The sequence below is a fragment of the Mustela putorius genome, unplaced genomic scaffold, assembly GCF_011764305.1.
Source record: "Mustela putorius furo isolate JIRA1106 unplaced genomic scaffold, ASM1176430v1.1 tig00000585_pilon_pilon_pilon, whole genome shotgun sequence".
Classification (NCBI taxonomy): Eukaryota; Metazoa; Chordata; class Mammalia; order Carnivora; family Mustelidae; genus Mustela; species Mustela putorius.
In genome coordinates, this window is record NW_025421424.1 from 5,810,756 (window position 1) to 5,835,591 (window position 24,836).

The 24,836-nt window shown below is 42.9% G+C and overlaps 1 protein-coding gene across 3 annotated transcripts in view; it reads right to left on the reverse strand.

The window, feature by feature from the left end:
* The window catches only part of SLC22A15 (solute carrier family 22 member 15), a 79,522-nt gene that overhangs the window by 45,717 nt on the left and 8,969 nt on the right, over positions 1-24,836 (reverse strand). For all 3 annotated transcript variants that reach the window (XR_006607271.1, XM_004771087.3, XM_004771085.3), the window contains exon 2: positions 18,336-18,548. Coding sequence is in view for 2 of the 3 variants with exons in the window: in XM_004771087.3 (XP_004771144.1) it covers positions 18,336-18,548 (213 nt within the window). In the remaining variant the exon portion in view is untranslated. The remainder of the gene's footprint in view (positions 1-18,335; positions 18,549-24,836) is intronic.

Here is a 24,836-nt window from a genome sequence, read left to right on the forward strand (position 1 = left end):
AATCTATTTTTATCTTGTAACCAGCATCTGTATTTTTGATCATAAGATTATCAGAATCATTAAGTTCATAAGCCAGGCATGTATTATACTGTATTCTCAAAAAGGATTTGAGGGGGCTAGAACTAAAGTCATCGGCACAATCATTCACTCATCAAAAGAAAGCAGACCAGAGGGAAAATCAGGTATCTGCATCAGGTGTCTTAAAAATAAAAGATGAAAGGAACACAGATATGGCAAATGCTGGTGTTGAGTAGAGCCAGATGCCACGCAGAACCATCCAGCTCTTAAGGAAGAGAAAAAAGGCACACAAGCAGAAGTGAAGAGTGTTGACTACTGACTCGGCAGGAGGGGAGCATCAGGAGGTTTTTTAATATTTGGACTCTTACTGCTCAGACGTGAAGAATAAGACAGCACTTCCGTAAAGTAGGTGGATATCAAGAAAAGGTGCTCCAGTTACAACATGGAGAGTGGAACAGACACATCAAAGGTCTTTACGGTGATCCAAACCAGCCTGGATGGGGCGGGGGCTTCAGAGAAGAGAATGGATTCAAGCTGGAAATCGAGACATGGGTTGAGCTGTCCAGAATAGCTCTTATTTGACACCGAATAGATCAATCACAAACTGAGTGAAGCTTGAAGGTAAGTTCTAAAGGAAGTAACAAAATGTCTTTTAGCATCTCCCTTGAAATCATCAAACCTTCAGCTTTAAGGAAATGTCAGAAGTCAAAGTAGTAGCTTTTCTGAAATGGCAGATATAGGGAGATATAAAAAAATTAATTAATGCTTTAAAGTGGACTGTGTACTTACACAATCCTAAAAACAAGATTAACACCAACGGATGAAAACTATGTATCAGAGATATATCAAATGGGAAGGCTCAGCACCTTACAACCAGATAATTAAAAACTAACCACTGGAGGGGGTGATGAACCATGAGAGACCGTGGACTCTGAGAAACAAACAGGGTTTTGGAGCAGGGAGGGGAGTAGGGGCTTAGGTGAGCCTGGTGGTGGATATCGAGGAGGGAACGTATTGCCTGGAGCACTGGATGTGGTACATAAACAATGAATCTATGAAAAAATAAAATAAAATAATAAAAATAAAATGTTCTACCCCAAATTCCCCCACCCCCAAAAATACAGTATTTAAAAAAAAAAAAAACAACCAACTTTCACATAATATTCTCCCCTAATCCCAACAACCACCTTTTATAACAGGTATTATTATTATTATTCTCATTTTATAGATGACGCAGCCATAGCTCAGACACAATCACCCTAGAGAAAACCAGGGAGCCTGCGCCCGATGCGAATACTGGTCTCAAAACCACCTTCTCTGAGTACCATATGCTTGAATTAGCTAAATCACGTGTGCCTTGTGCTTGGGAACACGAGAGGGCTAGGAGTGCAGAGAACTGAATAATGCACTTAAAAATTAGCTTCCAAAGTGTTTTATTTGGGGGGGGAGGGATTTATCACATTCCACAGTATAGGTTTTAAACACAGATACCTACCATTTCTATATTTTTTAAAGATTAATTAATTAAATTAATTAAAACAAGTCTTATTTATTTAAAATTAATTAAAATAAATCTTTTTTTATTATTTGCACATTTTAAAAATTTTATTATCTTATTTTATTATTTGCACATTATTATTTGCATTATTTTTTTAATTATATGCACAAGTTGAGAGGTGAGACAGAGGGAGAGAATCTCAAGCAGACTCCCCATTGAGCACAGAGCCAGATGCCAGGCTCGATACCAGGACCCATAAGATCATGACCTGAGCCGAAACCAAGGGTCAGACATTCAACCGACTGAGCCACCGAGGTGCCCCCCTCAAATTTCCACATTTTTAATTGAACTACTATGTATTATTTGACATCCTCATATACCCACATGGCACAAAAACGCACCCCCAGCTTGTTTGCTTTTTTCCCTCTGCTGAACAGCACGATGCTATCCCTTCCCTAAGGCACCAGAATACAGATTATGAGATACTTTTTAAATGGGTCATGAAAGAGATGAAAAAGCAAAAGGAACCCCCTCTTAAATGAACTCTTGAGAATTCAGACACATATCCAGCCTCTGCCTGAGCAACTTCTCACCAGCTCTGTCAATGTCACAGATCTGTCTGGCTCTGCTTCAGTTTTTTCCTGTGACCTGAACTGTGTGTTCTTCCCCTGCCGCATCCTGCCAATGTATGGTGACATTTCATGGAGTAAGAGTTGAGAAACATGCAGTAGCCACAGACCACTCTAACGGAAGAGAGAGTGCATGGTATATAAAAACCGTGCACCCTAAGCAATCCGAGCAGTGGTCCTCTCCCTTCCTGAGGAGGCTGTGTGTGCCTGTCCTTGTTTGGGCTCACAGCAGGTGAAGACAAATGACGCCTCACTCACAAGTGAATAATGGAGGCCACTGGCATGCAGAGCCCCGGGGAGGGCACAGCTCCCCACAGGAAGGCAAACATCCACCACCCCACTTTTGTGTGACACCTCCAGGAACTGGCTGCCCTCGGCTCAGGCTGTGCCCCCAGCCCCACCTCATCCCCAGTGAGCTCCTATTCACCCTCCCCGGCCCTACCTGACCCACCGGAGCTGACCACATTCTCCATCCTGCCAGCAACCTACTTTTGCTTCAAATAACGGTGTTCGGTGAGCTACACGTTACTTGTCTCTCACGTACAATGGCGAGACCTTCTTTCAGACATGCTGGCGTCTAAGTGCTTATGAAACGGGGCCAACACTCATGATGTGTTTGCCGAACTCTTTCTGTAACAAGAGTGAGGGCTCTGGTTTACAGGCATCTTCACATCCAATGGCTCAATGTCATGACCTCGCGGATCAAGTCGTGAGCTTGTGCACAGGCAGAGCAGGAACTGCCTCCCGCATCCTCTGGGAGCCACCGAGGGCTGTTCTCTCGACAGGAAGAATGAGGGAGATCTGGAATCAGAGGGGTTTCCTTTTTCTGTCTGACATCTAGAATCCTCTGGCTTTTTCTTTCGCCTCTACATTAATGAGAAAGAAAGCTACAGAGAAAAAGAGCACCCACAGAACTACGGCAGTTTTCTGGTTAGAAAGGCAGCATCTGTGCCCCTGAAACATACTTCCCAAAGCCTGTGGGACAGAAGCAGTGTGGCCCCTGCAAGCCCTTTCATGGGCCCAGAGATAGCCCTCTGAGAGAAGCAGGGAGCAGGAAGAACAGTGCCGTCAACAACCCACGGAGCATCATGGAGCCTGCAAGCCAGGTGGGAGCCATGGCAGGTGTCTGAGGGGGCACCCAAGCCCCTGGCATGGCTGCTGGGTGTCTCCTAAAGGAGAACTGTTCATGAGCCTGAGGCCCACCACTAGCCCCGACTCAGACCTCCCTGCGGTGGGGGACAGACCGCATGGCAGAGCCCACTTGATCCTAAAGAAGAAGGAAGACAAAGGAAGCTCCCCCCGGCAGCCCAGACAGCCCAACCAAAACGGGCAGACAATGCACGGAGCTCTTTGCCATCCCCCATCCTGCTTTGGTAAAAACCAAGTCGGAGGACAAGGGCCAGAGCCTGACCGAGAACCTCAGCGTGTCCGTGTCTCGAGGGTGCAGGGCTGGAACAAGCAAGTAACGGCGTTCCCCATGTGCCTGCAGGCCATTCCTCAGGGAATCTGCACGCAAGCAGCAGGCAGCTTATGGCTCTCTGGAAGATTCTCAGGGCTCGATAACAAGCCCGACCCAGCGGCAGCCCTCCCCCGTCCTGTTGCCCCATAAACATATTCACCGCTTCGTACGGGAAGATCTCACTTCAGGAGAAAATCAGGTAATCAGAGGCGTCCAGTGACTCGGGAGTGCTTGGACAGGCATTTCAGGGATGGTTTCACGGTGATTAACTAACTTGCTTCATTTCAATGTAGTTGTCACTCTGAATTACCACTTAATGGGTGAAGTGTGCAGGCTATAACAATCAGTGGTACTGGCATAAGGAAGCAAGACATTAAAAAAAAATTAGCCCCTAAAGCCATTATCGCAGTGAATTTTTCAAATAGTTTTAATACTCGGTCTTTTGACCCCAGGGTATGGCTTGGGGAAAATATATTAATCTCAAGATAATAATCAGTCAATTTCAGTTCTTCAGTATTGACGATGATATTAAAGATTCCAACCTTACTCTTTTTGGTTGCAAACATTAATTAAGCATGATAATTGTGTGCCTCCGTGATATTTGGTACTTTCTGAATGAGTCAGAGCTCGGGGAATAATTTGAATACGGCAGACAGCAATTTGCTACATAAATTCACCCCGATGGCTATTAGCTCATTTTAAAATAGTCAAGACTTCTAGATCAGAGGGGTTCTTTTTTGCATTAATACCAAGTTAATCACATCTACATAACCTTTTATTCACCCTTCCCCAAACCCTCCATGAATAACTTCTGCAAGCCCTGACCTGAATGTAATAAGGGGCAGGTGGGGGGTAGCTTATAGGGAGGTAGTTTTAATAAACGCATTTTTAACACAATCTCCTCCAACTATAGGGTTTTATAGGCTCTATCTTGATACTTATTTTCAGGGGTCTTATGTGAGAGGTCAATGGGCTTTACTTTGCTTTCTTTTTAACTCTCATTTTATACTAAATAATTTCCATAAAAACCATATAGTGTCTATAGACCACGCATCTGTATATTAAGGATATTTACCAACTAATGGATAAGCTACCAATGGCTCCAGAGCCAGTTTCAATGTCACCACTTCGGAAATTTGAAGGAGATCCTGAGGAACTACAGAGGTCATGAAAACTGAATTAATGCTAGAAATTCATGAAGGGTTTGGTTGGGGACCACATCCACTGAAACAAAGATGAGCTCAACAGGGGGTGCAGAGACAAGCAGCCCTTAAAAGCGGAGGCTAAGGAACAGCCCACCTGGCATGGCTGGACCCAGCGGTTCCTTGAGCCTCCTTCTCTTTATTCTTTACCCCACGCTGCTGCTCCTGTCAGTTTGGTAGTGGCAGCAGGAAACGCAGAAGCCACCCATACCACCTGCTTTAAACCACTCCTGGACTTGGAACACCGCTCACACAGGGAGGGCTCCGATGTCCTAGGCAGAAGGAAAGTGCGGGAACTCGCACAGAGCTCACACACCCTGCATGCTGGGCATAAAGGTACGTGAGCCGGACACTTCACTTGTGCCTTGAAATAAAATGCAATGGCTTTAAGGAAAAGATGAGCACTGCACTAAAAATGTAAAGCAGACAAGCATCCTCTTGGGTCTGCCTGAGGAGAGACGTGGGTGGCACCGGCTCCCGCAGGGCAGCGGGCTGCTGAGCCCGATACAGGCAAACCTCCATGGAGCTCGGGGGCTGCAGCTTGTCAGACCTCATTCTCCCTGGCTATTTTTGGTTCTATCAGTAAACTGCCAAGTTTCTTTGGGCTTGACAATTACTAAAGCTTAATGGGATCATTACTACTCTGGTAGTATTTGTGTGTTTTTGGTTTTGGGGGGTTTTTTGGGGAGAGCTGAGGGGAATTGCTAGCCAGAATCCTCACCGGATGGAAACAAACATCCTGTAAGTTGCATGATCACCTTGGGGAAGGCAAGCTAGCTGTGGAGTAAGATTCACAGGTAGGCTCATTCCCTCTTTCCTTCTGCTTCGGTCACATGCCCCCGGAATCTGTGGCCAGGCTCCTCCATTTACTGTGTAACACTGAGGAAATCGCCAGCTATTCTGAGCCCACACATTCTGGTATGTTTCCATTTGCAACAAACATCATGACTATTACCCTTCCTCCTTAGAATTCACTGTGTCAGAGGTAAATCCAAACAGGTGATGGGCAGCCCAGGGTAGGTATTTATTTGCTCATGTGCCATTGTCCTACAGTCACCTGGCTAATCTTTGTTCCCATCAATCCACTGACCCACGCTTGCACCCACTCCTCCCATGAGGAGCCAAGCTCCTCCCCCTGTTCTGCATGGAGGTGCTTCCGGGCTGCCCAGGATGGTTGGCAGCTGCTGGGGGACCCTGGAGCCCTGGACCCCGCTCCTCTTCACTGACAGCAGTGAAGCACCTAGCTCTTTTTTTTTTTTTTAAGACTTTATTTATCCATTTGACAGACAGAGGTCACAAGTAGACAGAGAGGCAGGCAGAAATGGGGGGTAAGCAGGCTTCCTGCTGAGCAGAGAGCCCAACGCAGGGCTCAATCCCAGGACTCTGGGATCATGACCTGAGCCGAAGGCAGAGGCTTCAAACCACTGAGCCATCCAGGCGCCCGCACCTAGCTCTTTTAAATCCTGAAATGCCAGCTGAGATATCATTAAACCTAAAGGCTTCTGTTATGGGGGGACAGAAAAAGTCTGAAAATCACTGAGATAGTAGAAAAAATATGAGCTCACTGAACCCAGACCAGTGACTTATTAAATATGTGATTTAGGGCAAATTCTTTAAATTCTCTTCATGCCTACTGTTTAATTTACAGCTCAGGGCTGTTAGCAGGACACACTAAGCAGCAAGCAGGGAAGATCTCTGGGAGAAGCCTCTCACAAGAGACCAAATGAAAAGGTAGTCACGGTTATCTGCCTCTTTCCTGTCCTCTCCCTACCAAGCCTCATGAAGCTCGTCTGCAGCTCCAAGCTCTCGGTATGTAATGGTCTCACTGCTGGTGAGGATCCCAAGGGGACCGTGGGCTTCTGTCTGTACCCCTCCATCCACAGAGTGGGCAGCAGGCCACGACCACCCTTGCGAAACATCATGAACCCACGCAGGCCGGAAGCAGCTGGTTTAGCATCCGGGATGCTCCAAAAATAACTCACCCCAAATCATGATGTCAGCATCCCCATGGAGCATTCCTTGGAGATCCCACAGAGCAGTGGTGTGCAGACATCCCCAGCTGTGTAGCTAGACCACCCCACTCCCACCTGCACCTGCCATTCTGGACACGTCTTGGGGCACCTGTTGGAGACTGAGGATCCTTGTCTGCACAGAGAGTATCGGTGCCTTAGAGATCCACCCGAGGTAGGTAACTGCCTGACCTCCTGACGGGATGGGAGCCCGAAGTGTGCCTCTCCACCCTGGGAGGAACATGGCGGGCATCGATCAATCTATAATGACAGACGTATGATCCAGATGGATAGTGGCATATACATCCAAGTATTTGTGCATCTCGGGAATGAGAAAGGGCAGGTGAGTAACAGGAGGAGGGTGAGGGGGTGGGGAAGAAAGTGAGAGACGAAGAGAAAACGAGGCAGAGGCACACACCGAGAATGAGGCAATAACATGGGAGAAAGAGACAGAGACAAAGGCAGGACAGAGAGAGTGAGTGAGGCAGAAACACAGAGAAAGGCAGAGAGAAACAAATGGAGGGCAGAAGAGAAAGCCAGAGAGACTCAGACTGAACGAGGTGCGGGAAGAGAGACCCAGGTGCCAAAAGACAAAATGATAGGGACCGGGAGAAAAAAGGAGAGAAAAGAGAGAGCAAGGGAGAGGAGAGGAGGGAGGGACGGAGACCAACACACAGTCCCAGTGTGACAAAGAAGCCAGATGGCAGAAGGACAGTGACTCACAGATGCGCCCCAGCTGCAGGACAGACAGGGAGACAGGACAGGAGGGTAAGCTGAGGCCATTTTAGCCCACCGCCATTTTTTTCTCAAAGCTGCTTTAAACATCAGCCCTTGCTGGGAAAGCATTCCATCCTATTTCTCCTGCATCTACCAATCTTTATCTGGGGAGCAGTAGGTCTCTGGGCTCCCTTGTCTCCATATTCAGTCCCCAGCCGAGCGCTGTTAACGGGTGAGCCCCTGGGTGCCGGCACAGGACGTGACCTGGGGACCAGGGTGCCCTTTCCCGCTGTTCGGGAGTATTGGGTCTGATGGCACTCTCCCTCCTTGGCTGGCACAAGTTTTCCTTAGCATCAGGCAAGCAATAGGTGCTCAAAGAATATTTACTAATAGTGGTGTCCCTCTGGTAATAGGTAAAAGGGCTCCCAATTATAGATTTCGGTAGTATTAATTTAATTCAATGCCATTGAAATGTACTGAGGTCTGCTGTGCTGAAGCACAGTGTTGCTATGGGGTCTGATTTACCTCCCAGTACGAAGCACAAACTATGGTATATTCTGCAGAAACATTACTTAGCTCCCAGGCAGGTGTAGGAGCATTCTAGTTGAGGCTGCGCTGTCCAGTGCTGGTCAGCTGGCCTTCTCTTAGAAAGCCCATTCTCCACAGAGAGCTCCTGCAAGGACTTCCATCATCCAAGTCTCTATCAGCCAAGCTTGTTTGCTTCTATCCGATTAAAATAGTGGCCTGCTGACTAGCAATGATGACTGTAAAAAAAAAAAAAAAAAAAAAAAAAAGGGCGATCTCTGGAGAAATTAAAGACATCCAACATACATGAATTAGCTCAATATATTTTAGAGACATTCACTGCCCTTCTGTGAATTTGTGAGATGATCCACGGTACTCTGTATTCTTTATACAGGAGTGATGCCCTAGACTAAATTCCCCCCTTGGTCCTGAGACAGTATGAATTCTGGAAGAATCTGTCTGCTTGCATCTGATGGGGAGAGGAAGTATCAGTACCTCCCTATGGAAAACTGAGAGTTATTCTGTAGTGACCTGTTGTGTAAACAGCATTCAGAACACCAATAAAACCACAGAGCTAGGACTTCTAAAGCATGCAAGATATTTTATTCTGTGCTTCTCTGATAATAAGAATTGAGTTAATAAATATTTCGACATGTGGCAGAATTTGATCTTTCATTGTAATGTGGTAATGGGTTTGTTAGAGGTGCAGACTTACCGCTCTCACCCACTGCAAAATCCTATGAGGGCAATAAACAGAACAAAGGCCTTTTGGAGAAATGGCTAATTCCACAGTTGGAGTAGGGGAGATGGAAGATGAATCTGGAATATCTTTTATGCCAAAAATTTTTTAAGTGCTCAAGAAAGCCCAAAAGTGATGGGAACATCAAAAGGACACAGGAGGACTTTCAGCTCCAGGAAAATGGAATAAATGTACTTTTCCCTATTCCTCCCACTACATACAACTAAAAACCCTGGACATCACATACGAAACAGACATAAGACAACTCTGAAAGATGGAGAGAAGATCAGCTAGGACCCCGGGACCCAAGGAATGACCCAGTGGTGAATCCCTGGGCTTCTCTCTGCCTCACATACCCGATCCAGACTCGGTGCTGGAGAAGACAACAACTCAGAAATGCCAAGAGGAACGACAAAAGAAGCCCCTACCTAGAGCATGCTTGGTAGTGCCTTTCCAAAGGCCCAGGAAAGGGGCAGCCCAGCAGGGCAGAACATTTTTTAGACAAGAACTGCTTTATGCCAACCATTCATCACCGCAAAACAAAAACAAACCCAAAAAGAGCTATGGCTTCAACCCCATTCACAGGAACAAAGAAAGGCTAAGTGGAGAACATAAATATGCCCCCCTCCCTGGCTGGGCAGTAACAAGTCACCCTACTTCACTCCATTTGTATGTTTCAGAAAAAGACAAGCAGGGAGCTGGCACTTTCATTCCTGCTGCCTACAGTGAGGAACCCTCCATACCATCACCACCATCACACTATTCAGTGTGAGCACCTGGGAGACTGGATCTCCACCACCACAAGGTAGTAACAAGGCACCTCTCCCCTCTTTCTGTGCCAGAGCTGTGTCCGAGAACAGAAGATTTAACTAAGGCCCAGAACCTCTTAACATAACCCCTGTAACTTTGGGTTTCAAACAAAAGTAATTCGTGAGGCCAACAACTGGGAAAATCTCAAAGTAGAATGAAAAAAGGCTGCTGAGATGCTGGAGAGGTTAGAACTATCTGAGAAAGATGTTAAAGCTGTCATCACAATAATGCATCGAGGAGCACCCATGAACATGCTCGAAACATATAACAAAATAGACTCGGTGAAAATACAGAAAGTCTCACCAAATAAAGAGAATATATTTTAAAAAGAACAAAATGAGAAGTTTAGAACTAAAAAAAAAAAAAGAAAAAAAATGAGTAGGTTCAACAGCAGAATGAAAGGGACTGATGAAAGAATCAATGAATTTCGAAATACAGCAACAGAAAATATCCAATATGAATACAAAGATAAACCAGACAGAAGAAAACGAACAAAGCTTCAGAGTTCTTTGGGGCTATAACAAAAGAACTAATATTTCTGTCATTGGAGTTCTGGAAGGAAAGGAGAAAGGGAGATGGGCTAAAAAAAAGGGGTACTTGAAAAAATAATAGCTGAAAAGTCTCAATTTGTCAGGAACCGTAAACCTTAGCTCTAAGCAGCTCAGTAAATCCCAAAGAGGATAAACTTGTAGAAATCCATACCAAGAAACATCATAATCTAACATCTAAACATTAGTGACTAAAACACTAAAAAATCTTGAAAGTAGCAAGAAGGAAATGGCACTTTCCCTATAGGAAAAACACAATTCGAATAAGAGCATATTTCTCATCAGAAATCATGGAGGCCAGAAGAAAGTGGCACCGGAGTTTTTAAATGTTGAATGAAATGAACTGTCAAACAAGAATTTTATTACCAATGAAAACAAGAGATGGGGAGAAATCAAGATATTCTTAGATGAAGGAAAACTAAGAGAATGTGTCACCATCATAATTACTCTCAAACAGTGGCTAATAAAGGTTCTCTAAGATCTTGGAACATCAGGAAGGAAAAGTTGAGGTAAATACAAAGACTTAGCTTCTCTTTAGTTTTCTAAATGATGTTTGATGGCTGAAGCAAACATTGTAACACTGTGTAATGTGATTCTAAAGGTATGTGGGAAAATATCTGGGACAATTATAAACAGAAGAGGGCAAAGGAATGTAAAGTGAGGTAGAATTTCTGTATGTCACTCAAACTGGAGATCTGACAACATTGGTAGACTGTTATAAGTTATACATATATAATTCAATGCCAAGAGCAATCACTAAGAAGGCCATACAAAGAGATACATGCAAAAATACTACAAATAAGTGAAAATAAGATACTAAAAAATGGGGGCACCTGGGTGGCTCAGTGGGTTAAAGCCTCTGCCTTTGGCTCAGGTCATGATTCCAGGGTCCTGGGATTGAGCCCCGCATCGGGCTCTCTGCTCAGCAAGGAGCCTGCTTCCTCCTCTCTCTCTGCCTCCCTCTCTGCCTACTTGTGATCTCTATCAAATAAATAAATAAAATCTTTAAAAAAAAGATACTAAAAAATGTTCAAGTAACTTATACAAAAAGGAAAAATTAAAGAAAAAACAGAGAATAGGAAACAAACAAACAAAAAAACCCGGAAGAGGTAAGTTCTAGCATATAAATAATTATATTAAATGTAAATTATCTAAAAACACAAATAAAGACAGACAGTGATGGTATGGATTTAAAAATTTGACCCAATTTGGGCACCTGGGTGGCTCAGTCGGTTGAGTGGCTGCCTTCGGCTCAGGTGATAATCTTAGGGTCCGGGAATTGAGTCCTACGTTGAGCTCTCTGCTCAGCAGGGAGTCTGCTTCTCCTTCCCACTCTTCCCTTTGTGTATGCGCGCTCTCTCTCTCTCTAAAATATATAAAATCTTTTTAAAAAATGACCTAATTCTATGCTGTCTACAGGAAACTCACTTCACACATAATGATATATGCAAGTTGAAAGTAAAAAGGGCAAAAATACATTATCATGCTAATGACATTAATTGAAGAAAGCAGGAGTGGCTACATTAGTAGCAAACCACATTTCATAGAACATAGAAAATTACCAGGGACATATAGGTATATTACAAAATATAGAACATAGAAACATAGAAAATTACTAGGGACATAGAGGTATATTACAAAATTATTCTTTAAAAAGTAAACCCACCAACGGGTGCCTGGGTGGCTCAGTAGGTTGGGCCACTGCCTTTGGCTCGGGTCATGATCTCAGGGTCCTGGGATAGAGTCCCGCATCGGGCTCTCTGCTCAGCGGGGAGCCTGCTTCTCTCTCTCTCTGCCTGCCTCTCCGACTACTTGTGATTTCTCTCTGTCAAATAAATAAATAAAATCTTAAAAAAAAAAAAAAGTAAATCCACCAAGAAGATAGAGCAATCACCAAAATGTATAGACTAAACAACAGAGCTATAAAATATATAAAGGAAAAATTGGGAGCAGTATAAGGGAAAATCCAGCAAATCTACAGTAATAATAGAAGACATATACACTCCTCTCTCAACAATCTCTAGAATAACTAGGCAGAAAATCAGGAAGTATACAGAAGAAATCAACAATACTATCAACCAACCAGGATCTAATATTTATCAAACACTCCACCCAACAGCAGCAACTGCTTCAAGCATCAATGGAACATATACCAAGAGAGACCACAGCCTGAGTCATAAAAGAAACCTCAACAAATTTAAAAGAATTGAAATCATAAAGAGTGTCCTCTGACCATAATGAAATAAAACTAGAAAGCAAAACCAGTAAGTTAAGAGGAAAATCCCTCAATACTAGATAATTAAACAAGAGGCTTCTAAATAATCACTGGGTCAAAGAGGAAGTCATAAGGAGAAAAAATATACATTGAGCTAAATGAAAATAAAAATACAACATATCAAAATTTGTGGGACACAGCTAAAGCAGTCCTGAGGGGAAATTTTATAGCACTAAACACTTAAGGAAGACTTATTAAAAATCTAGGCTACCAAGTTTATAACCTAAAAAAGAAAAAGAAACCCAAAGTAAGCAGAAGAAAGGAAATGATTAAAGGTAAGAGCAGAAATCAATACAATTAAAAATAGAAAAATAATAGGGAAAAAATCAATGAACAAAATCCTGGTTCTTTTATAAGATCAGCAAAATTGACAAACCCATATGACAGACAAGTAATTAAATCAGAAAGAAAAGACACAAATTACCAGTATCAGGGCATAAGAGCGGAGATTTGATTCAGACTCTGCAGACATCAAAAGGATAATAAATATAGTGAACAATTCAACACACAAAATCTGACAATTTACATTGTAATGGACAATTTACATTGAAATGGACTAATTCTTTGAAAAGTACAAACTGTTACAATTCACAATTCAAGACAAACCATTTAAATATCCCTATAATCTGTAAGAAAACGGAATTCATAATTTTAAAACTCCCAAAAACGAAATCTTAAAAAAAAAAGAAAAAAAAAAAAGAAGGCCCAGATGATTTTACCAGGAGTTCTATCAAATATTTAAAGAACACCAATTCTACCCTGACACCAAAACCAGGCAAAGGTACAAAAAAGAGAAAACAACAGATCAATATCCCTCATGTATACAGAAGCAAAACTCCTTAACAAAATATTGGCAAATAGAATTCAGCAATATATAAAGAGGATCTACCATCCAGAGATGCAAAGCTGATTCAATATTTCGAAGTTAATTCCAACAATCCACCATAGTAGAAGGTGGAAAGAAAAACCCCTATGATCATTGCAACTGATGCAGAAAGTTGCAAGTTGATTTATTTGACAAAACTCAATACATGTTCAAAATTTTTAAAAAAATTTGGAATGGGGGGCCTTCCTGAACTTAATAAAGAACTTCTGCAAAACCTACAGGCAACACTGTACACTAGAAAACCAAAGCTTCCCTCCTATGGCTGGAAACATGCAGGGATGTCCATTCTCACCCTCCATTCAACATAGTGCAGGAGGTTCTAGGGGGGAGCAATATGGCAACAGAATGAAATAAAAGGCATATAGACTGGAAAGGGAGATTTTTGACATGATTATCTAGAAAATCCCAAAGGGTCTCCCAGAATTCATATGTGAGTTCAGCAAGATCACAAGCTACAAGAAGAACATGTAAAAATCAACCATATTTCTATTTACTAGCAATGAACATGTGCACACCAAAAATTAAAATATAATACCATTTACAGACACTCCAAAAAAGAACATATTTAGGTGTAAATCTAACAAAATACATACAGGACTTATATGCTAAAGACTACAAAACACTGAAATCAAAGAATCTCTAACACATATAGTGTTCATATATTGGAAGACAAAACATAGTAAAGATGTTAATTCTCCCCAAATTGATGTATATAGGTTTACTGAAACTCCTATCAAAAATCCCAAAAAGATTTTTTGTAGGTATATAAAAAATTATTCTAAAATTTATATGGAATGTCCAAAGAACTAAAATAGCTAAAACAATTTTGAAAGAATAAAAAGGAATTAATCTACCCAATTCCAGAACTTATTATATAAATAAAATAATATAACTCAACTGAGAATCTGCAGAGAATTATGCTAAGTGAGAAAAGCCAATCTCAAAAGGCTATATACAATACAATTCCATTTTTATAACATTCTTGAAATGACACAAGTATAGGAGAACAGATTAGTGGTTACCAGGGATTTGGGACAGGCTGGCAAGGAAGTGGTTGTGGCTAGACACACACACACATACACACACACCATGGGGGACCCTTTTGGTGATGGAAATGTTCTGTGCCTTAGCCATATCAGTGTCATTACTCTGGCTGTGATATTATACTATGGTTTTGCACAATGCCATTGGGACAAACTGGGTAAAGGTCCACAAAATTTCTCTATAATGTTTCCTGCAACTGCATGTAAATCTACAATTATCTCAAAATAAAAACTCTTATTTATTAAAAAAAGGACACAAAAGCCAGCTTGAAGATGTTCCCACTGATAACCTGGGGAAAATTTGAGCATCGAAATAATTAAAGACTATAAACAATTATAAATAATTGAAAAGAACAGGAATCCATGAATACATACTAATGATAGATACGTAAAAAATGTAAGTAGGTAGATAGATACACACAGGCAGGCATACAGACAGACAAGGGCTTTTGCTTACAGCTGAAAGCAGAATGCCATGGAAACCTTAAAAAAAACAAACAAACAAAAAAAAACAAGCTTACAGATACAGAGAACAGATTGGTTGCCAGAGGTGGGGGCTGGGAGTGGATAAAGTAGGTGAAGGAGTTCAAAAGGTACAAACTTCCCAATATAAAATAAACAAGTCCTGGGGATGCATGAGGACTACAGTTAATAATATTGTGAGTGCAGATCTGAAAGAGGCTAAGAGGCTAAGAGACTATATCCTCAAAGTTCATAAGAAAAAATTTTGTAACTATATATAGTTACAGATGGATATTAACTAGATTTTGTAACTATGTACAGTGATGGATGTTAACCACTGATTATTTCACAATGCATAAAAATATGGAGCATGTCATACACCCCAAAGTGATACAATGTTATCTGTCAATTACACTTTAAAAAAAAAAAAAGGCAGAATGCCAACTGGCAAATATGGAGGAAGAGCTACAGTAAAGAAACCGCCATAGTCTCGCTTGGCTTACAAAAGATCATCCAAAGATGCTAAATTTGGGGTGGGGTGTTCTGAAAAGGAATAATAAATTTGCATATTCTTAAAGTAATTTTCCATAGATTGTCCCTTGAAATGAAATGACTATTAACTACACAGGGGAGAAATCAGCAATCCCTGGAGTGTGTCAAAATTATTACCAAAAAGGGGCAGATGGATACATCTGGATACACCCAGACATGATCCAGAAGGACACAACATTACTTATTACTATTCTGACTTTGGATGCACAACCTTAATGAGAAATCATCAGAACCAAAATGAAGAACATTCTCATTTTTAAAACAGAGGGGGTATGTCTTCTTCAAAGGCATCAATCTGATAAAAGGAAAAGGCTGAAGGTGACAAGACCCTAAGAGACATGACAACTGTCACCTGTGACCCTAAAACGGAAATGAGTATAAGATGGGGGAACCTCTGCATCAAGGACCGTATAGGGTCAAATGACAAAACTGGGTATGGGTGGTCTATTTAATTACAGAATCAATCAATGGGGGTGCCTGGGTAGCTCAGTAGGCTAAAGCTTCTGCATTCAGCCCAGGTCAGGATCCCAGGGTCCTGGGATCGAGCCCCGCATTGGGCTCTCTGCTCAGCAGGGAGCCTGCTTCCCCTCCTTCTCTCTCTGTCTGCCTCTCTGCCTGCTTGTGATCTCTGTCTGTCAAATAAATAAATAAAAATCTTTAAAAAAAAACAATCTATGTTAAATGTCTAGAAGTTGGTAGCTATAGTATGGTTACATAAGAAATGCCCTTTTTTAAGGATATACATGCTAAGGCATTTGGGCATAAAAGAACAACAGTAATGTATATGGAACTTTCAAAAGGCTTAGAGAAAATTGAGACGGTAATGATTCATGAAATTATAGGATATAAGGATATTCTCTGTATGAGTGTTGAAATGTCTGTCAGTTGGAAATTATTTCCAAATTAAAAAAGAAATTAAGTTCTTTGACTACTGTTACCTATCAAAAGGAATCAAGAAATGTGCATACCCATTTGGATTGGATAGGTTCTGGAAAAGTACAGTAATTAAGAGCATAGGCCTCTGAGTTCAGACAAATCTGGGTTCAAATCTGGCTTTGCCCCATTAGCTGATCTGACCTCAAGAAGTCTCAATTTCATCATCTGTAAAATGGGGAAAATAATGTTATCACATAAAATCATCTTGAACAAGAAATGGGCTGAGGGCTATAAAATATCCCAACGCCTACATGCGGTCACCATTCCCCATGGCTACTTGCTGTCTCAGTAGGTTAGTGGTGGTGGTATCTGGTTAGCACCTGCGGTGATGGCGGCTATTGCTCTAGGCCACGAGATACAAAGATGACCAGACCGTGTTTTCTGACCTCAAGGGACTTTAAAAATAGAGTTGAACCACAATCTACAGTGTGTAACGTAAGTGCAAACAAAATGGCACCGAAGAGGAAACAAGCATATTTTACTTCTTCTGGGAAGTGGGTTGGGAAGGACTACACAGGGGAGCTGACAGCGAAGGTGAGCAACCACAGGTAAGGATTTCACGTAGTGGATGCAACGGTGAGCAAGGATGTTCCAAGGTGGGTTACCTACCGAGGACACAGGTGGGCCAAGCACTCAGGGCCTGCGTGAGAAACGGGGGAGGCAGAGGGAAATGCAGATGGGGCCTGGGCCAAGCTGTGGAGCGGGGAGGGCCTTGAACGTGCCACTGCGATGGAATGAGCCTCTCTGCTTCCTGCGTGCAGTGGGAGAAGCATGGGAGGTCCTGAGTGAGGACTGGGTGACAGGACTGGACTGTTGTCATAGAAAAAGACTGCCGAGGTGGTAGTTTGAAAAATTAATCCAGTAATTATTCCTTCAAATGGAAACTCTGAAGGAAAGGCCAAATAGTGCCTTCGTGGCTCTTCTGTTTTTTAGCACGTCCCATCCAAATGGTGGTAACTAAAACAGTCAACAGTGGGTAAGACTAGCTGATACCATGGTGCAGACACACACACACACACGCACACACATACAGACACATGCACGCACACACACACACACGCACACACATACAGACACATGCACACACACACACACACACACACACGCACACACATGCACACACGGGAGACCTATGTGCAGACACGCAGAAAGGAGGCACACGGGATGCGGGCAGGCCTTCTAGCAAGCAACCCAGGAGCAGTGCAAGGGAGCAGCCAAATGGATGTGGGGGAGCTACCCAGCACGGCAGTCAGCACTGAGAGCTGGAAAGGGTTCTGGAGACCCTGTGCGCACCAGGCTTTAATCCTATAGTTACTGGATCAGTGGGTCCAAGGGCTGGGCCAGGGTTGCAGTGGCAAATGGATAGCTTGTGGGGAGCATACAAAGGACCGAATATTCCCACTTCTTAACACCCAAAACACATGCTAGTCTCCTGAGCATGAGCCCTGCCCCTCTGACCCCAGGGTTTCCCTTCACTGACTATCCAGCCTCAGCTTATGTCCCTCAGGATGGCTTAGAAGCCACTGTCCTTACCAGAACCATCTTGACCACAGAGCCCCCTTCAAAGTAAAGCTTCCTTCCCCCACACAGTGGTACCCTCTGGCTTCTGTGTTGTACGAGGAAGGGGCACCATGGGGTCTACACCACACGAACTGTGGGTGTTGTGGATGGTCATCACACTTCTCTCTCTTGACTTTGTTAACTTAGGGGTAGGTAAGAAAAAAAAAAAAACGAAAGTTTTAATTCACTTTTTCAGAGGACACTCTCTCTTCTGGAGTTCATGTCTTACTTCACCTAACCGGTTTGGGGAGGCTCATGATTTTCCCGTTTGTAGCAAGAAGGAAAAGGAATGTGTTTTCCTAGGATAGTCTCCTTTAACTCTCAAATTTACCAGGCAGCTACTTGAAGATGGGGCTGACATGAAATCAACCAGACAGGCAAGTGGTTCCACGTGGCCCAGGAGAAAGGTGCATCTCGCCACGGGAATGGGCCTGCCTCTGTTTCCCCTGTGGCCCCTCCTCCCTTACCTCAGAGGCGATGGAGGTGAAGCTGCCGCTGAAGTGCACGTGCTTCCGGACCTCGCTGCCGTTGGCCGTGAGCAGCCAGTCCCCGAGCGCACGGTCGTCCCCTGCTGACCGGTTGCTGTGGCTCTGATTGGGCAGGAGCTCCGCCAGGTCCCAGTGGTACGAGGGTGTGGCCCCCACCAGGGCGATGAGGATGGCCTCGGTGGCCACGTATAGCTGAAGGAGCAAACACACAAACCCAGCTGTGTCGGAATCACCATCAGCAGGCTGATAAGCCTCAAGAGATCTGTGTCCTGCTTTTTGTGTTTCTCTGAGCTACAGACAATGGGGCACATCAAAGCAAAGGAGAGAAACATGAGAAGGAAGCTTCCTCCTGATCCACCACTGACAGAGTCATCAGCGATCCCCCTTGTAAAGCACCCAAGGTTTTTTCCAGGGGGATCTCCTTCTGCATTTGAGGTACTTCCAATGCTCAGGAAACAAAACACTGATGGTTCAATGCCATTAGCAAAGGTGGCTGGGGGGGGGGGCGATATTACTAGCTGTGATTTATAACACTGACGACATTCCAGCTACTTCCCCGCAACACTCCACCCTCTGTTCAGATAAGCAGGCACCAGAGCCCACAGTATCATGGTCTTGGATTCACAATCTAAACTATGTCTTTTGTAGCACAGTCAAATGTCTCAGAAAACAGCATATATAGAGAAAATATAGTTATATACATAGTAAAAAAATATATACAGTATATCCAAGGAGTATATACATTATCATATAGAGTATATACAATGTGAATATATGGAGAGAACATACAGTACAAGGAGTATCTCTACAGAGAAAAAGTATATAGACAGAGTATATATATCTAGATAATACAGAGGGTGAGCACCAACAAAAACACTTTATTAGAGCAGGTAATCATAATATGTACTTGAGTAGGTACTATTTTAAAACACAGTATGCAACTTGTAAGATGTAAAGAAATCCAAATTCCAGAAAGAGATACTCACTTTATAACCCTTAGCCCTCCTTAATCATTGTTTAATCTAAAGAATGATTTTCCCAAGGGGGGGAAAATTCATTCAAGAAATCTTTATAGAGCACATATGCCATTTGTCTTTGATTGTTCTGGGCCTTATAGCTATTCACACTAGGGTTTATAAGCTGTTGAGCCCTATGCAGTCTTTTTATGCTATGAATTTCCATTTATATTAGTTCTTGTTGTTGGATGTTTATTTCAAGCTTCAAATGAATTAGGAAAACACAGAATTCGTCTGTTGCAGTGAGAACTATCTCCCTAAGTGAGGCACTCTTATTTTAAGAAATTACCCCTATTAACTTAGAACCTGGCTTCTTAAAATACCTTTAAGCAGAACAAGTGTTTATGAAATACAAAGCTGTGATTTCTCCACAACCTACAGTAACAGCCCCACTGGATGGATGTGTTGACTGAGGCTCAAAGGAGAGAAGACTTGCCAACAGCTTCGGCTCCACCCACCAGGGAACCCCGAGCTTCTTCCACATCACTCTGGAGGGGCATATTCAGCTGTTAAATGGATAAGCCAAAACGCCAAAGGCAGAATGAATTATCATAAGCAGATGATGGAATTACTGTCAAGGAAAGAGAAAAGAAGTCATGACATGGGGTGTCACAGCGGAAAGCTAATGTAAAACCCAAGGTGTGATTTTTGCACTCTGGGAAAGCCTGTGAGACGGAAGGCAGCCCCAATCTATTTTGGAGGCAAGTGACAGTGAGCCTCCTGAGATGTACCAAGCCACCACGGGTCAGTCTGCATGGGTGATTTATTGTGGAATGCAAAGGAAATCATGTTTCTGGATTTCTATTGCTTCCTGGCCCCTATCTACATCCTATTAAGGAAGTTTTGGGAGAAGCAGCCATCAGTTTGCAAAAATAAAAACCTGAATAATTATAAGAACAGAGAGATTACACATTTAGCAGCCACTCTAAGTACAGAGCGCTTGCATCGTTTTAGTAACTGCCCCTCCTTATTACAATCTGCTGGACTTAATTGATGGGTAAAGAAATGAAAAAATATGGGGCAAGGGAACTCTGGAACTGAGGCAAAACCCATGTTCAGAACACAGCCTTCAATCGGGCAAAGAAAACAAGTTATATTTTCTCTCTAAATGTGCTATTTTCTGCTTTTGGTCTTACCATTTGCTTCACCTGGAAAGCACTTCACGAGGTTCAGCAGAGTCTTTAAACCTTCCCTATTCTCCCAGAGGCACCTCAGGTACCACCTCCTCCCAGCTTGCCTTCCTCTCCAGCCCGCGGGAAGCCCTCTCCAGCTTCTGCCTACCCCCTCAAAGCTCCATGCTCGACCTTTGTTAGAGACGTATCCCTTTCTTCACTCCATGATATTGATGTGTCTGCTCATCTTATTTTTCCTACCAGAATATTCCATCCCTGACGACAGCATCTTTGTATGATCCAGCCCTGAGTTTCCAAAGAAAACACCTCAGGGCCTGATACATGGTAGCACACACTCAAGTGACTGACTGAATGAATAAATGAGCAGGGTAGAACACTAGAACAACAGCTAACACTTCTCTGATGCTAACTACGTGCCAGGAACTGTTCACACATCATATATTTTATCCAGATTGTTCTAAGATGAGCCACAGTCTAGGTAAGAGGGGAAATGCTCAAAGGGTCCTAAAACCTGAGGTGTGTTTTCTCATGGAAACCATCACTCTCAGCAATAGCTACAGTGTGTAGAAAGTAGTTCAGAAACTACATGCGCCCTGATGTTTATAGCAGCATTATCCACATTGGCCAAATGGTGGAAGCAGCCCAAATGTCCACTGGCAGATGAATGAATGAAGAAGATGTGATATGTGTATAAACACACACACACACACACACACACACACACACGCACATGCATGCACACACAGAGGACTACTACTCAGCTATAAAAAAGAATGAAATCTGGCCATTTGCAACAATATGGAAGGAACTAGAGAGTATAATGCTAAGCAAAATAAGTCAGAAAAAGACAAATACCATATGTGGCTCATATGTGGAATTTAAGAAAGAAGACAAACAAGTAAAGGGGGGAAAAAGGGGGGAGACAAACCAAGAATCTAACAAACCAAGTTAGATTCTTAACTATAGAGAATACACTGATGATGGTCACCAGAGGGCCAGTGGATGGGGGATGGGTGAAACAGGGGATGGGGATTGAGGTGGGCCCTTGTGATGAGCACCAGGTGATGTATGGAAGTGCTGAGTCACTCCTGAAACTAACATTACACTTTATGTGAACTATAGTGGAATTAAATTTTCAAATTTAAAAATTAAAAAAAGAAAGCAGGTCAGATACAAAGAGGTGGTGCTGATATGTAGCCTGATTCACAGAAGGGAGCAGTGATACGTCGTTCATCAGGATCCTCCCAGCAACCTGTTGCCCCAATAAGCACTTTCACCTTCTCATCTTCTCTGCCCTCCTTCCACCGCTGACAATGTTGCCAGTGCCTGCCCCTCCCCTGCACGCACACGAGACCTCCACCAGGGACCTCCACCACACACCAAGGGCCATGGCTTTCTGGCATCAGAAGGGTCAGGCATATGCAGCTTGGAACTCCACGATGGCGCTACCTGCTTCTCTCCCCCAAGTCCGGAGAGTCTCTCGATCGGGTCTCTTCTGTTACTCTACGACAACAGTGCACACGTTCGTCCACATATTCCTACCTAATGATGGCACCCATCAGCAGATGAGCCTGAAAGCCACAATCAGAAACCACCACCCAAGTGCCTTCAGAGTGGAGCCCACCCCATCGCAAAAAGACCATTATCTTCTCCAAGGCTACCTCCAGGGAAGAACGAGTGCCCAGATGGCTGCACTTTCCCCCCCTTTCAATGTCATTATACTTAGAAAAGTGACTAACATGCACCAGGGGACTGAAATTTTTGAAGTTGCAAAAAAAGTGAAGGTTTTAAAAATGATTTTATATTGACAGCGTTATAAGCTTTTATAATACTCCGGAAACCAAAAACATCCCCCATCAATGATCTCATCAACAACATCTTGTGCTGTGAAGTCATGGTAAATATGACGTTGATGTTTTAAGCAGGAAAAATGGACAACAGAGCAATTAAGTGAATCATTCGAGGTCACGTATGACACTAATAGCAAAACCAGGATGAGACTGAGAGTCATCTAACTTTGAGGCCAGAGCTCCTCAGAGGAAAAAACAACCAAACCAGGAAAAAAATCAAAGATGACTTTATTGTTGTCATTACTGTTAGTCTTTTCTGCACGTGGACTCAGTTATGTAATTGACTAAGCCAGTAGCATGACCTGAGCAAGTATATCATGGACAACAGGACCAAATGCCCAGTGCCCAGCACCAATTGGGTATTCAATAAATATTTGTTGGGTGACTACTGATACCACTTATTGTTTTTAATTTAAAATATTTAGTTACTATGCCCTGAATCACTGGTATCTCAAGTCCTATTTCTTCCCAACTCTAATTCATCCATGTAGTGCCACCAAATAGGGCTCCCTAAGACACTCCTCTTGAAGCTCCTCTGCCCAAACATACTGATGGATATGTCCCAGCATAACTATCTTAGCGATAAATGTCCTAGCATTCCAGATCTCCACTGTATGGCTCAGTTGCTACCTAATCTACATCCCAGCTTTCTGTAATAGCCTACTTAAATCCCCAAATGTGACTTTTTTTTAAAAGATTTTTTTTTTTTTATTTATATGTCAGAAAGAGAGAGCACAAGCCAAGGGAACAGCAGGCAGAGGGAGAAGAAGATTCCCTGCTGAGCAGGGAGCTGGACTCGGGACCCAGAACCCTGAGATCATGACCCGAGCCGAAAGCAGACAGCCAGCAGACTGAGCCCCCCAGGCGTCCCGGCAAATGAGACTTCTCATCACATGGTGTGAAAAGCATATAGACTCTGTAGTAAACTTTGAGCAAATCAAAACCTCTCCAAACTTCCACTTTTCTTTCAGTGAAATTGAACACTAGTAGTCCATCTCTTTATCTCATTCATTCATGTCTAATCAACCTGTTCTGAGGTTCAAATGGGAGGCTTCTTTAGCCAGCCATAAACTGTACAGCCCCATACAAATGGTGTCTCTCGGCGCACCCCAACCTTACTGGGTGGGGTCTGATCCTCTAGCCTGAGGGAGACCTGGCTCCACACCTCTTGCAGTTCTCATGAACACAAGGCTGCAGGTCTGGGTCCCAACTTCTGTAGCAAGGACACAGCCGTTCTCTCTTGGACACATTTGTTCCTAGTTTTGTGGTTTGCCACCTGAAATGACTTTCCCACTTCTCTGTAAACCCAAGCTCCCAAGTTAAGCTCAAGCTCAGTCTTTCTGAAGTCTTCAACAAACCACTCCAGACCACACGGATGGCTCCCTTCTTCATTTCCAAGGCATCCATTTAGTGGCCACACTGTTGCTGGGGAAATGTTATTCTATAAAATTATTTAACAGGGTAGATATAGTGAAATTCTAATTTGTTAATGATGCTCTCCTGAAGGAAAGAAACCCTAATTTACATTTCTATATCCTTCCAAGTAAACCCAACACATCACTGCATATATATAATACCTATGATGTATTTTGTTAACCAATTCCTTGCAGAATGGTGTGGGAGGAAAAAAAAAATGATGATGGATGACAACCCATTAATCCCAGGATCTAATCCTGGTTCCAACCATTAATTAAGACTTTGGACAAATTAAGCATTTGGGTAAACAGTGATTTAACCTGCATCTCTTTTCCTCTCTCTCTCAATCTTTACCCCAAACAAAATGGGAATACCACCACCTGACCATTCCTTCTGTTACTTCAGCTTCATTCTTAAAAAATTTGAGTGAGTAACAACACTTTGCAACACACTGTATTATGAGCCTCGGGCAATAACAAGGACAGATAAGAAATAATTATTTCCTTCTAGGCAAATGCACTGGCGTCAGGACAACACATACAAAGCTACAAACATAAGGCTGATTTTTGACAAATGCGGTATTAGCCATGGTAGAAATGAGGTTAATGAGAACATAAAGTGGATGGGAATTCCAAATGGAGAATAAAGAAAAGGTTGCAAATGTGACGCCTGAGTGCAGTAGTAAAAGGCTAGTAGTGGGTTAACTGAAACCAAACTCAGGGGAAGGAATTTTTAGGGGAAAAAAAAAAGTCAACCAGAGTCAGGAAAGCAAAGAACCCATGTTTAATGTTCTCTGAAGAAGTATTACAGGATTAGCTCACCTTTTCCCAAAATTCGGTCATCTGAATACCCCTCTGAGGGTTTTATGTGCTCATTTTCTATTATTTAGGTGATAGCCTTATAAATCGATTCAAATTTTTTCAAGTTTTTACTTAAATTCCAGTTAACAGGGTAATATTAGTTTCAGGTCTACAATAGAGTGATTCAACACTTCTGTACATCACCCAGTGCTCATCATGACAAGTGCCTTTCTTAATCCCCAATCCCTATCTCACCCATTCCCCA